Genomic DNA, 15,707 nt, shown 5'->3' with positions numbered 1-15,707 from the left:
AAACTTATTTTAAAGTAACCCTATATTTCTTTAAGTTTGGCTATTTTAATCTTGAAATGCATTTCCTATGAAATACTGAGACTATTAATAAATTCCTATGCAATGAATTACTTGTAGCTAAAATGAAATAATTTAAAGTTTTTAGAACTTTTAAGTAGTGGCTTTGTTTCTATTTTTCCAACTAAAACTTGGAAGTGCATAAAAAATTAAGAGAGGATATAAATATATGTAAATATCTTAAGTACATGAAGGAAGTTAATCTCTTCACCTATATTAGTAATATGATTTTTTAAAACATTGTTACTGAGTTTAATGCAGTCTCAGTTACTCTGCTAAACTTCTTTTCCTGAAAAGTAACAAAAAGAAGTATACAAATAGATACAGTCCAGCTGTCTTTTATCTCACTGTTCTTTGTAATAATAAATCTTTACAGTTTTTTATCCTAACAGAAATATCTCTAAACAAAACTTGGAGGAAATAGTAAAGAGAAAACAACTATAAAGATTAAAAATTAGTGCTTTGCTTATTATAAAGCCAATTATCATGGCCTTTTAGAAGTTTTGGTTGTTTCTTTAGGAAGGCATCCTACACGCTACCCATGTGACGCAGAGATTGCTATACGGAAGTCACTGGGGAGATGCCACAGCAGAGACAAACAAGTCCCAGGCCCCAATGCACTTGGCATGGATGGTGAGCGGAGAGGGTATGGGTGAGGCATGGCACCCAAGCACATGGGACTCCCTGGGAGTCTGACAGTATCGGAGGAACCTTCACTTCTCATTCTTTTCAGCTGATTTGAAGAGCTTGATCTTTTAAAACTGCCACTTGTATCATCAATCTCTAAACCCACTGTTTTACCCAAATTTCATCTGAAAAATGCAGGATGACTTTATGGGGGTGAGGGGAGGAGGACAGGAGAGATCCTAGATATCAAGGTTGAGAGAGCTTTTATAGCTTAATGAAAAGCTATACCCTTACAGAATCCACATCTGCATAACACAAAAGTCCAATATGTTGTCAGCCCAGTCAGAGATAATAGATCACTTACTTTAGAAGGATGTATAGAACTTTCCACTATAATTTTCTAAGTCATGCTTTGCATGAATATTTCCTTCCTCAAGTCCAGTTAAAAATTACTTCCATGAATATTAAAGTAGTGCCCTCTTTATTCATGAAAATTAGATAAAGAATCTCTAGGCAGTAATGTTTGGCAGTAATCAATATGTACACATCAAGTGAAGGATTATTAACCATAAGTCATCAGGAAAGATCTTATTGTAGAATTAAATAATTTGTATTTTCAAGGTCAAGAATATGATAAAGTATTTTCAGGCACTATTAGCTATCTGAAAATCAAGGTAAGTTAGCATAATTAACAGACTTAGTCTAACAAACGAATGCTTTCTTTGAGGGCTTTAATGCACATTTACTTTATTTGCAATCTTGGGTTTTCATGACTAATGATTCATTTAATGTGTGTGTGCTGCTGTGTTCTCAAGCATGAACTATGTCAACAGGATAATCTACTGATAAGAGAAAGTGAAGTTGTAAGAAATTGACCCAGTCTTTACTTGTCTCAGTACATATTCTTCTGAAAATATTTCCTGTTACTTAAGTTGTGAACAAATGAGAATGCCACATGAGCAACAAACTGAGTGAATGTAGATTGTTAGTGACAAAGATGTGGGGTGAGGGGCTGGAGAGAGGCCAGCTGTATTGGTTAGCCAATTTCCTGTGCTCCACCTTTGCTACCAAAATATAATAACTGGGTAGGTAGGGCTCATCTAGAGCCTGAATTAGGAATATGGGTGGAGAAGAAAGCTCAGTTAGGGTGATAAATGAGAATAAATGAGTTTTGACTGATTTCTAGGATTAGCTGGAGAAGCGATACGAAACAGTGGGTTGGGGAGTGAGCTATTCTGAGCACCTTTTGAAGACCAGAAATCCCTATTATCTAGGAGGGATAAAGCATACTTAGGTTAGTGCTAATCACCTGACGAATCTTGTTACCAGGTTCAGATTCAGTAGGTCTGGAGTAAACCTAAGAATCTGCCTTTCAGTAAGTTTCCATGTGATAAGGATGCTGCTGGTCCATGGACTACCTTTTGGGTAGCAATGCTCTAGACCAGGGGTGGGGAACCTTTTTTCTGCCAAGGGCCATTGGGATATTTATACATCATTTGTAAGACATAGAAAACCATCAACTTAAAAATTAGCCTGCTATATTTGGTTAAACATTTAATTAACTCACCCCTAATGCTTTGGCAGGCCAGATGTTCCCAACCTCTGCTCTAGACCAATGCTATCTAGTAAAGTTTTTGCAATGATGTAAATGTTCAACATCTGTTTGTCCACTACGGCCATTGAGCACCTGAAATGTAGCTAGTGCACATGAGAAACTCAATTTCTACATAAAGCAATTTAGATTTAAATAGCCACACGAGCCCAATGGCTTTGATATCGGACAGCACAGGTCTAGACATTCACGGGATGACCGCATTCCGCAGTCACAGCAATGTATATCATAGTTCCCAATTACCTAATCCATTAATTCACTTAGATTAGCGTTTCCTTTTATAAAATACAAACTGTGAAGTTAGTTTCTTTATATTGTCTTCTTCCTAAAACTTTGCTAGATGACCCACAATGAGTGCTCAGGTGAGGAGAGATGAAAGGAGCCATTTTGTAGTGGGACAGTTGATGAGGAAAGGGTAGTATATGGCAGTGAGAATTTGAGCAATCATCACATATTTGGCATGTGGGAAAACGTGAAGCCAGGAACTGGGAAAGAAATTCAGAGAGGGAGGTGGACACATGGAGCAATATAGAAACCCACACCCAAAACCTCTATGTTCATGTTGACCAATGTCACTCCAATAAATTTAAGTTAAAAAAATAAACTCAGAAAAAGAAAGAGAAAAAAAGGGAGGTGGAAAGATGCTGAGGAGAAAAATTAAGTATATACTGAAATTTTACTTAGGCCTGACTCTGTCCCTTTCCTTCTTGAAAAGCAAGTTCTTCCTCAGAAAAATGAGACTGAAAGGAAGTAGATGTTGGCTGTGATTCCTCTCCATCCCTCTCAAGTTATCTGCATGTGGAAGAGCCTAACGGGGAGGAAAGGTAGCCACTAGAGCTTAGCTTATGCGTGGACTAAGCACAGGGGCCTCACCTACACTCCCCAGAGCTGTAATCAGACACCCTAGAGAAATTCTTCATCCTGTTTTCTTTATAACCCCAGGTATTACAAGAAGCTGGGTCCTCTGTGATACTGCCAGGGGCCTAAGGAGGCTCTGAGGGCACCACCCTGGCAAACAGGTGTGAGTGAAGTCATTTGGATCCTACACAACTCCACATGACAAAATGTACCAGGAAATTTGCTATCATTTAACAAAGAAGATATCGAAATGGTCATTTTAAAGGATTCCCCTCATTCAAGAGCCACATGCAGGAAAATTCTACATACCTAAAGATTCCATTAACTGAGGTTTTATAGTAAATATAAAAGATGGTATCTAAGATTGAAAGATCAACATCAAACCAAAACATTCAGTCATTTATATCTTCCTTTTCCATTCTGAAAATGTAATAGCTTAAGAATCTTTTCTATTGGCAAAGAGGTATTTGAGGGAGTGAAAATCAATAACGATCTTTATATTAATTCATTCTTGTCTAGAGTTCCCCACCTCCTTGCTGGACAGGGAGAACCGGGCATGTGTTTTGATTTCCCAGGGAAGTGCCTGGAAGAGTGCGACATCATGCAGGCTGGGGGGCGGGGGGAAGGGGATTACAAAAGGGACTGGAAAAGGCCTGTGACTTCTTAGGTGTGGGCAACATTAACATTTTAAGTGAATAGTTTTTTACTCTATTAAGCTACCTGGTATAATTCTCTTTGGAAAATGTCCACTTATTTGCAACTTAGGTAAAATATACAGTATAGTCAGACACACTTGGTCATGAACCTACCTATCAGGTTTATTTATTTTTAAGATACCCAAATTTTATGATTTTTCTAGTAGTTAGATACTAAAGTTATAAATAAGAATAAAATGTCAAATAATTAAACTTCTTTGATATAATTAAATTATGTCTGACAACAGTTCATTTTAATGCTTTCCCATCAATATTTCTCTTTAAGCATTCAGCAAACTGTTGTCTAGAAAATATCAATGAGAGCATATTTTGTGATTATAAGTGTGAATATGCATATAAATGTATATGGGTGTATATACATATATGTGTGTATATGTATATATGTGTGTGCATATATTTCTATTGAGCACCTACCTAAAAGGTTACTTTATGAAAATTGTCACCACTGGGTCAGTACAGTACCCTGCTTACTTCTTATATATAGAAGATTTTTAAATGTTATAATTAATTTTTGGCATATAATATCTAAAAAGAGATTACTTGAAGATATTTTCATGACTTGTTGATATGTATGTCTTTGGCTTTCAAAGATTTGATAATTGCAATGTTGACTCCTAATGAGCTACACTGAAGTATGGTGGTTAGAAAAAGAAAATAATATCTACCTGATAAGATATAATAATATGTGAGATAATAATAATAATGTAAAGGCCTTTAAAAATTTTAAATTTCTCTTGTTGGGAGGAAGTTCATGTCAAGCGTAACTTTAGCTAGTGGGTGAGTCTGGGTGACCGACCAGTATACAAATCACAGTTGAGACACTGAAGAAATTCCTGGATGTCAACAGTTACTATATATAAATGCAAACACAGCATTAAATAATTTTTAAATTGAAGTGGAAAAATAAGAACAAATGTGGAAAATTTGGTTTGGAAAGCATAATGTTGTTAGACAACAGAACATGTAATTTTATGAAACTATCCAGCGAATTTTCTTAATGTGCATACCTACTCTTTATGATAGGTTGACAAAAATTGGCTTGCCTAAAATGTTTATCATTTGTTGATTATGGCACAGACCCATGTCCACAAATTCTTAGATACAGAATATTTATGCAAAGTCCACATCAAAGAACAGAAAAGTGCCTTTAGCTAACAAAAAGGTACTTATGTAGTAATAAATTAATCCCATTAAAACTGACATTAACACTAAGTTTTACAATATTAGATGTTGGACATGCAAGAAAGAGACAATTCAGGCAGCAATACCGTGCATTAAGATTTGCATTCATTCGTTCACTCATAGTATTTGAGGGATTTTTAACCATATTTGACCACAGGACACTAGGAATCTGAGGTGATACCAATCTAACATTCAAAACACATCTTTATATATCTTAGTCCTCTAACCAATGATTTTAAGGAAGAAGCCAATGCCTCTAATAATGAGACCTAAGAAGTTTAGCCTTATACTATTATGTGGTTGCACAGTAAGAACTTTCCATCTGACCAGGTTTAAGGAAAGCAAACATTCTGCAATTTCACCTTTTCGACAATGCAACTGTTTCAGATTCATCCTACTGTTTTACTTATATGAGCAAATTTGAACATATCAGGTTTGCACAGTAAGAAAATAGCTTTGTGGAATGTATTTTTTGACACAAAAATATTTTCTAATACCTCAAATCAAAATTTTCACCAATGGCAAAATATCAAGCCATGGAGGTGCTTCAGTGGTGCTTACTTATCTGGGCAGAAAACTATAGGAACAGTCAACTGCTTCCAAGAGCTTTGTATTAAATAGCAATTACTTCCCTTCTAAGGAATAGCACCAATATGATTACACCTCAGACTGGGGAGTGCTCCTTCCAAGCTCCTTAATTCCCTGGAGAATTCGCTTCATATGACCCACTTTCGATATCCCCAGGTCCTAAAAGAAAAAGGAAAAAAAAAAAAAAAAAAAGAGGTGGGAAGGAAGAGAAAGAAGTTTATTGACAAGAGAAAATTGGAGATTAAATATTAAGCTTATAGTTAGCATTCACTTCATTTACTTTAGTTTATATTCAATGATTCAGGAAGTGAAAGCTAAAAAATAAGTTTATAAAACAAAAATAACCTGACATTGAAAAATTACCAACCAATAAAATACACACTCTTAAATGTAACGTTCTCATAAATTATATACAATGGCAATTCTTCAAGAGTCTAAATTAGTTTCTCTTTGTTCTTCTTTTCTTAAGAAACACAGGTCCATTTGGGATCTCTGAGAAAAGCTAGGTGTGACACCTGGGTATCCACAATTAGCCGCAAGGCAACTACACACTTCCTTGATAAAGTAAACTTAAAAGTGAGGCCTAATCCTGAAGGAAGACACCAGTGCTCATTACCTACATTTGGAACACAAATGCAGTTAGTTGCAGCTGCACCCAGAGTCTTTGATTTCAGGGGAATGTTTAAGTATTCCTTACACTTAGTAATGTGTACGTGTAAAAAATTTCTTAGACTTAGGTATCTGTGGGTTGATGTTTTTCCTCTACCTCTTTTGGCTTCTTTCCCTCAGAACTCTTCTTGTTTCTTAAAGAACTATTTTCTATAAAGAACCAAGAATTCAATAGTTAATTTTCAGAAATGGATGCTGATTACAGAGTATGTGGCACAGAGCAGGCACTTAGCAAATAAACACTTGTTGCAAGAATGAATGAAACCCATCCAAGAGAGCCATGATATTCACTATCTGAGAAACTAAATCAAAGGGTGATGGCATCCAAACATGATAGCCTTCTTCAGGTGTAAGGGGCATAATATGTGAAGTGGAATATTTAACTTTATAAAACAGTTTAAAATATTTGAAAATTAATAAAATTATTAATCCCAAAGCAGCCTAGAAAACAGGATAAGGTACCACAAGATTATTTTTCTGAGAAGCTAAAAATTCCAAATATCCACTTTGTTTTGCAGACTAAGAGCACTGTTTACTTTTAAATGAAGTAGATCGACCTATTTTAAGTACACACACACACACACACGCACGCACGCACGCACGCACGCACGCACGCAGGTTCTCTCCCCCATATACTTTATGAGCAATCTTAATTCCACAGCAGCAGTGTTACTGAAGCCTCTAAATCCTTCTGGAAAATACTCTTTCCATAGCCAGTGTTCTTTTCAAGCTTGAGATAATTTCAGGGTAAAATTCTTACAATATTGAACTGACCCTGAAAAATATTTTCTCATATGACACCAGGTCATCCACAAAAACTATGTATTTCCTGAGTGTCATCCACAATCAGTCTTAAGGCAACTATATATTTTCCTTGCTTTTGCTAAAATAACAAAAGCAAGGCTAAATCCTAGAGGAAGATTATATTGCATTTACAGTTGTATTCAGATTCTTTGATTTGAGTGGAATGTTTAATATTCTTTATGCTTTGTGATAACATAGTTACGTGGGGGAGCAACCCAAGTGTCTATTAATAGATGAGTGGGTAAAAAGTTAACGGTACATATGTACAATGGAATATTACTTAGCCATAAAAAATGAAATCTTACCATTTACAACAGCATGGATGGACCTATAGGGTATTAGGCTCAGTGAAGTAAGTCAGACGGAGCAAGACCATATACTTTCACTTACATGTGGAATTTAAAGAACAAAATTAATTTACAAACAAAATTGAAACAGACTCACAGATGTAGAGAAAAGACTGATGGTTGCCAGATGGAAGAGGGGTTAGGAAGATGGGTGAAAAACATGAAGGGATTAAGATGTGTAAATTGATAGTTACAAAATAGTCACAGTGATGTATAGCATAAGGAATATAGTCAATAATACTCTAATAACTATGTACAATGCTAGGTGGATACTAAAAATATGAAGGGCTATACTTTGTAAAGTGTATATGATTGACCACCACGCTATACACCTAAAACTAATACAAAATAATACTGAATGTAAATTGTAATAAAAAATTATTACATTTTGAAAAAATATATATTTAACACTAAATATTTTATTTTAGGCCATATGCAAATTGTATTCTCAAGAATAACAACTTTGAGAGGGCCAGATTCTACTCAAAATTACTATTGCAGCCCTGACTGGTTTGGCTCAGTGGATAGAGCGTCGGCCTGTGGACTGAAGGGTCCCAGGTTCGATTCCGGTCAAGGGCATGTACCTGGGTTGCGGGCACATCCCCAGTAGGGGGCGTGCAGGAGGCAGCTGATCGATGTCTCTCTCTCATCGATGTTTCTAACTCTCTATTCCTCTCTCTCTTCCTCTCTGTAAAAAATCAATAAAATATATTTTAAAAAAAAATTACTATTGCAGTATAATGAAATGAATGTTTCCCATAGAGCTACACTAACTTATTAGCTATATTTTCTTTAGTTTGAGTTCAGTACTTTCATGTCTTCTAGGAGGTAGGCAGTGACAAAGTTATGCCCTGATATTAGTTACATGTTCCATAATTTATTTTTCATAGTCTTTATTATTGGCTCTTGCTTTCTTTGTATTAATAGGCCTAATTTTGCAGAAGCATGCTTTGTAGATATTGAGTTACCCTTCTAGCCACACATACAACCACCTTCCAAATAGGAAAAAAACACACAAAACAAACAAGAACCAACCAAACAAAAACCACTGTGTCTTCATCCTTTTCTTTGGTGTCTATCAGTTTTTCCTACTGTCTTCCAGGAATAAAAATAATGCAGTTTATTTGTCTGTTAAAGCACATTAGAATTTTCTCCCTTTGTTACATTTAGATGGTCACATTGCTATCTCTAGTTGTTTTGGTGATAAGGAAGTAACACTTGAGCCAAGACCTGAGGAGGACTTAGCCAGGTGAGGGTCAGGAGGAGAAACATACTATCAGAAGGTACACTCCTAAGGTGAGAATGAGTTTATTATTTTTAAGCAAATGAAATAAGCAAGGGGCCAGTGATTCCACAGCAGGTTAAACAAACAGGCAGAACCTGTTGGCCTCACTGAGTCTTTATTCCAACAGAAAGGAGAAGCCACTGAAAGGTTTTAAGCAGAAAGTGGTATGTCTAATGATAAAATTATCACTCTGGTTGCAATGGGGATTAATGTGCTAGAGAGAGAGCAAGAGTAGCAGTGGAAGGGAGAGCCAGGAAGCCACTACCTTTACACAGGCAGAGGGTACAGTATCATGGAGTAGGCTATGGACAGGAGAAAGCAACCTGACTTTGTGACAGGCTTAATGAGTTAGGGCAGTGGTCGGCAAACTGCGGCTTGCGAGCCACATGCAGCTTGCGAGCCACGGTTTGCCACTCTGTTGACTAATGAGTTTGCCGACCACTGATAGACTCTCGATTCCAATAATTACAGGCTGTTGTTGTTCCTTGTGATTAAGCCCCTATCCCAGTGATTGGCAAACTCATTAGTCAACAGAGCAGTCAACCGTGGCTCACGAGCCGCATGTGGCTCACGAGCCGTGGTTTGCGGACCACTGCGTTAGGGGGAAAGGATAAGAAAGCGGAAGGTGCCAAGTATGACCTTGGGTTTCTCTGGCTCAAGCACCTGGAGAGAAAGAAGGGTGGTTTACTAAGAGCACTGGAGAAGGGGCAGAATGGGAGTGGGATAGGAGCTCAAAAGTTTAGTTTTGGACATGTTAAGATTGACATCCCTGTGTGATGGCCAAGTATCAAGTAGAATAATCCTAAAGTTCACAAATGAGGTCAGGGCTGGAAATACAAACTTGTGAACCACTGATATATATTCATAGACAGTGTAGGTAATCCTTCACATTTAGAGACGTGATCCTGAAGGGTCTGCTGTTTCTGGCAGCTACAACCACAGAGACCCAAGGCAATTCATTCTCTACCTTCATGGTTTTGTTCTACTGAAGGCTCTTTCTGTAAAACTATTTTTCTCCTTTCCCATTTCCCCACACTCTATTTTAGAACCAAAAGAACTACCAATGCAGATTTCTAAAAGAAAACTTTTAAGAAAGAATGTTATTTATATTAAAAATAAAAACAAAACAGAACCAAAGGTCCCATGAAAGCTGAAGAGAATGTTTACTAAAATAATTCTTAACTATCTACACTTTGCTCTTATTCTTTTTTCCAGCCTGGTCCTTCCACTCTAACTTTGACTTAGTATAAGTATATGCTGGGTTTTGTTTTTTGTTTTTCATTCTGCAAATATTTGCTTCACTCACTGTGTGTGTATTTTCATGTTTATATGTATTTGCTATGTACACATATATAACGTGCATGCGTGCACACACCCACACGCTGTCTTGTCCTTGAATGATGCTTTTCATGGCAAATGAGATGCAAACTTCTAGATGGCAGATACCACCCAGTGAAGCTGGTAGAACATTAATCAGTAGCTATTCAATAAATGTTGCTGCCTGCTGAGGATATCAGAAGCTACATAAATAAGTTGGAAATAATGATCCCTCACATTTATCTTTTTGTGTACATTCAAGTTTTGAAGCCAACCTTTACTTTATGAGTAACACCGTATCTTTTGCTGTGTTCTAGATTTGGGACTCTCAACTAAGGAAATTAATTAATCTATTATTTTATTACTAGAGGCCCGGCGCATGAAATTCATGCATGGGTAGGGTCCCTAGGCCTGGCTGGCCATCAGGGCCGATCGGGGCCGTCCTTCTGGCTGCCGGCCAGGGCCTCCCTTCCCTGTCTGCTGGCTGGGGACTTTCTTTGTTCTGTGCCGCCCCCTGGTGGTCAGCGCACATCACAGTGAGTGATCGGTCTCCTGGTTGAACTCCCATGGAGACAATTTGCATATCAGGCTTTTATATATATAGCTTATTCTGGGCTAAAAATGTTTAGGTATAAATGTCTGCCACTATGCTAAAATTATATGACTTTGCAATCTAAACAACTATACATTACCCTTTATCTGTTCAAAAATGTCTGCTAATATACTTATAAAGACACAGACAGTTCATGAATTTGTTAGGAACTAACTGTATCAAGCATTTTAGATCTTGGTCTACAGGAAAGGGATCACTCCAACAAATACTGAAGGCTTTGTCACTTGTTTATTAAGCACCTTGAAATTTTAAAATGGCAACATGTGGTGAAAAAATAAAACATGACAAACCCTACTCCTAACTCTGGGACCCAAGAGGCTACTTTGCCCATTTTTACTGTTGAGTCTCTACTGATAGAATGAAAGGGAATTGCTTAGACCATGAATTAATGATTTTCCTTTTCCATCAAAAATGACAAATAGGCTCTGAGCTGCTTTCCAGCAAAAGGCATAATTTTTACTTCAGTTACTAAATAAAACACATTTATTTTTTAGAACAATACAATTTTAATAATAAGTCATAGAAAGAAATTTGAATTTATTGATATAGTTGTTCCTCTGACATCTATTTAGAAATGCAAAAACCACAGGACTGCTATAGGTCTCTCGTAGTTCCATACATTGGGAAGGCTTTGTTATTGGTATTTTGAGTTAATTTTTAGTTGTTAGCCTTATATTAGATTTTTAAAGTTATTTTCAGCAACAATTATCACCTTTCATACTAATCCAGTAGAGTGAGCAAATGGAAACATCATCCATTTAAAAATATTAGCATATAGGGATTGCCATACCAATGAATGCAGAGAAAAATTACTAAAGTCATGCTAAGCTTTATAATAGCCAGATTAAGATTTTGACAGGAAAATATTGCTGACATTCTTGTTTAAAAAGCATACAAGGAATTCAGACCACAGGACAATGCATATTAGATTACTGCACGTTTGCATAACATAAGCCAAGCTATAAGCACATAACAGGAGAGGCACAGGAGGAGGGATTCTGTTTTGCAAGAAAAACTTTCAAGAGCAAAGAGTAGCACAAAGGAAATACCTTAAGATCTCGCCTTTCCAGATGCAAAAGTTCAGCCCCTCTGATGTCATGACGGATGAAGATTTCTTTGTACTCTCCCAAATTGATCAGATCCAGCCAAGCAGCAACTTCCTCTGTGCCCCATTTCTGAACTACCAAAGTTAAGAGCAAAACCCCCTTAATTTCTACATGCTCAATGCATTACAAAGCAAAGGCTGGCCAAAGAAGATGCAAACAGAGTACAGCAGCAGTGCTAGCAAAGGGAAAGGTTAAAGGTGTTTCAACAAAACTACAATTCCATTTCTTCCCCATGCAGGTCAACATAAGGATCACAAAGACATTCACTGCAGTGCACCTGTGTCCTCAGCGTTAGCTCCATTTCCTCCTTAAAGCCACCCAAACTACACAGTATGTACAAAAGATGTATTTCTCATAATTGAGATTGGTAGTACAAGGTCTAAATAAATTCTGATTTCCTTAAGATCATATATGAAACTAGTTATAGTTTAATTAGCTACAAATGCTAATTAAAATTTAAAATCTAACACAGGGTACTAAATTTTACACAAACTTCTGCTTCAGGTCTTGCTGACTTCAAGTGCTGCCTTTATTGACTCTATTACTATTGATAATTATAAAAATAAATGTCCTGTTAAACTGATTTAACATCATCTAAAAATGGTCAACACTACTCTAAGATTAATTGGACTGTTATTTTTCAATATGTATAATCATTCTTTTACACATTTTATTCAACACTGATTTGCTATTTAAAAGCCTTATTTGCCATATTTGGTTTTGAAATGCTCTTTAATAGCTGCTCTTTGATTGTCAAAAATCAGGTTATATATCACTTTTGATAAGGTGATAGCTGACTCAGAGAAATTAGAAACTGTTTTGATTGTGAAAGGCACCTACCATCATATACACAGAACTTGAAGTTGCTCTAGCACTAGCATAGCGTTAAATGGAAGCACTCTGGAAAGGTGGGAAGGGAACTAGAAAGACAACTTCAAAGAGAATTTAATCTTTGCTTGAGAATGCAAATGTCACAGTAGATTGCCAAATGGCGTATTAAGTCCTTAAAACAGGAGAAAGAAAATATAGAACTTTAGGTAGAAAACATATTTAGCAAGCTAAAGGAAAAGATGAAGGTTTCTATGTTCCATTTATCAAAATGATCTAGATTTTGAATTTTGAAGAAGAGAAACAAGTTAGACGCTGAGGCCTTGAATTGCTGGTGAGCGAGACAGAGAACCATCTACATGGGTGCACTGACAGCCACCAAACCAAGTAAAGCAAACCAGCAGCCACTGCATTTTCTTGTGTGTTTCATAACTACTGATTGCTACTGATATTGGACATATTTTAGGTACAATATAACTTCTTATTATAGTAAAATGAACGTCAAATAAAACTCCCCATTTTAACCATTTTACAGTGGCATTTAGTACATTCAACATGTTGAACAATGACTGCCACTATCTAGAGCATTTCAGCACCTTAGTGGAATCACTATAATCAGTTATTTTTCCGTAATGCTATACTTTCCCTCACATTGTGGACCACCTACCAGGCTGTGAACTTATCTTCTGCTTCTGAACCTTTTCCTTTTTAAATTTTGGCACTATGCGAAACACTGTGCTTCTGCTGTTTCTCTTGGTGCAATCCATAGGCGGCTCCTGTTCGAGTGGAGCAAGAAGAGAATTTTCTCAGGACAGTAAGAGAAGAAAAACCACTCGAATATTAGAGACAACACAGGACTCAGTTATTAACAAAAAATATTGCTGATGGGATAACATCTTCAAAGAAGTTCATGCTGTCATATACTACTGAAAATGTAGCAATTCCCATGTTACCTTGGTTCACATAAAAGTAATATTCAAAATTTATTTTCCCCTGAATATCTCTTTTGCAAAAGATGGATTCAAATTATATCATCATCAAGCTGACATTGATCTAGAAACAGGCTGAATTCTACATACCTCATCCTCATTTGGGTGGAGGATGTAATAAAGCCAAGGGATCTCTGTTAGCTTCTGCAGCTCCACCTCCACAGAGTGTAAGGCACTGGACACCCGCTCCTCGTGTGGGGATTCCAGCTGCTGGTTACCAGCAGATCAAAAACAAAGCAAAACAAGGCTCAGTGCCCAACCTCAAAAACAGTAAGTTATTTTATTTGATAATGAACACCCTCATCGCTTACTAGGCTAGGCTAGGTGGTTGTTATTGCTGTAGCTGTTTGTAATATAAAGGAATATTTGGAAAGAACAAATAATCTTATATGGGGTTCCTTGAAAAAGACCTGGAAAGATTTATCCTTATTTCCCAGGATATAAGTAACTAGTGTGACTTTTGCTCTAGTGCAGTGGTCGTCAAACTCATTAGTCAACAGAGCGGCAAACTGTGGCGGTTTGCTGACCACTGCTCTAGTGAGTAATCTGATTACTCTACTTATTTGTGGCAAAAATCCTTCTGATTTACATAGATCACTATGTGAACAAACGATAATATTTTTTAAATTGGTAAAAAAATAGATCATATAAAAAGAACTGCTTGGTACAAAAATCTCCTGGAGAATAAAAATAATAAGTTTAATAAAAAAACAACAACCCACAAACCTCAGAAAAATTTGTGATGAAAAGCTGTTGTAAAAATCAGGGCAAGGCAAAAAGCTAAATGGCTTGTAATCTGGAAGAGGGTTTAGAAACTTCAACAAGAATTTAAATGGTCTCCTATTATCCACCCTTTTGAAGCAGTTATTAGAAAGCACTTATAAATTCAATAAATAAATAAAGGTGAAACAAACACTATTATGTACAGAACTAAAAGGGAGGTGACTGATTTCTAGTCCCAGACTTGTTACTAACTTTGCAACCAAGGGAAGGTCCATTGATTTCAGGAGTCTTAGTTTCGCCCTCAATAAACAGTAGAATATGACTAGATTATTTCTAGGGTCTCTTCTAGCTAATCAGTACTTTTACAAATTACTTTGAAATTGTAAAGTAGCACATATAGGTTCACAGAATTTTAAACTGAAAGTTCAGAGAGAATGTTACTGTTATTTATTACTAGAGGCCTGGTGCATGAAATTTGTGCGGGGGGTGGGGGGGAGAGATAATCCCCCAGCTTGGCCTGCACCCTCTCCAATCTGGGACCCCTCGGACATCCCTCTCACAACCTGTGACCACTGGCTCCTAACCGCTTGCCTGCCTGATTGCCCCAACAGCTTCTGCCTGCCAGCCTGATTGATGCCTAACTGCTCCCCTACTGGCCTGATCGCCACCAACTGCCCTCCCCTGCCAGCCTGATCACCCCCAACTGCCCTCCCCTGCCGGTCTGATCGCCCCCAACTGCCCTCCCCTGCCGGCCTGATCGCCCCCAACTGCCCTCCCCTGCCGGCCTGATCGCCCCCAACTGCCCTCCCCTGCCGGCCTGATCACCCCCAACTGGCACCAACTTTGTGGCGGCCATCTTGTGATGACATCTCACATGAGGGCATGAGGACCACCTAGGCTTTTATTAGTATAGATGGACACTATTTCCCCCCCTCTGTTATTTAAGGTTTACCATTTCTAGTAGTTAATAAAATATGGAGGGCCCTGGCTGGGTAGTTCAGTTGGTTAGAGCCTTGTCTCGCTACATCAAGTTGCGGATTCGATCCCCAGTCAGGGCACAATACAAGAATCAAAAAATGAATTCATAAATAAGTGAAAAAACAAATCGATGTTTCTCTCTCTCTTTTAATCTATCTAATTTACCTCTCTTCCTTTCTCTCTCAAAAAATAAAATTAAAAGAGATTCTCCAGGTTGTCATATAAAATTTACCACTTTCCTTTTAGTCTAATATCTCTTATAAAATTGAAAAAAATGGTGATATTTACATATTTATTCTAGAATCAAGATAAAGAGTAAACTTCAGTTGCTCTCAAATAGGATTCTCTTCATTGTGATATCAATAGTGCCTAAAGCAGTGGACGGCAAACTCATTAGTCAACAGAGCG

The 15,707-nt window shown here is 37.2% G+C and overlaps 1 protein-coding gene across 3 annotated transcripts in view; it reads right to left on the bottom strand.

The window, feature by feature from the left end:
- Positions 1–5,709: 5,709 nt before the first annotated feature.
- The window catches only part of DGKH (diacylglycerol kinase eta), a gene marked incomplete at both ends in the record, with an annotated part of 230,839 nt that continues 220,841 nt past the window's right edge, over positions 5,710–15,707 (bottom strand). For 2 of the 3 annotated variants that reach the window (XM_080659389.1, XM_080659390.1), the window contains 3 exons: positions 5,747–5,799; positions 13,277–13,385; positions 13,689–13,808. In XM_080659389.1, the coding sequence (XP_080515515.1) occupies positions 5,747–5,799; positions 13,277–13,385; positions 13,689–13,808 (282 nt within the window). Of the gene's footprint in view, positions 5,800–11,724; positions 11,856–13,276; positions 13,386–13,688; positions 13,809–15,707 lie in introns of all 3 variants that reach the window. The other variant, XM_080659388.1, reaches the window with a different exon arrangement.

This window comes from Plecotus auritus (genome assembly GCF_963455305.1).
Source record: "Plecotus auritus genome assembly, chromosome: 3".
In the NCBI taxonomy this organism is placed as follows: domain Eukaryota; kingdom Metazoa; phylum Chordata; class Mammalia; order Chiroptera; family Vespertilionidae; genus Plecotus; species Plecotus auritus.
This window is presented reverse-complemented; position numbering and strand designations above follow the sequence as displayed.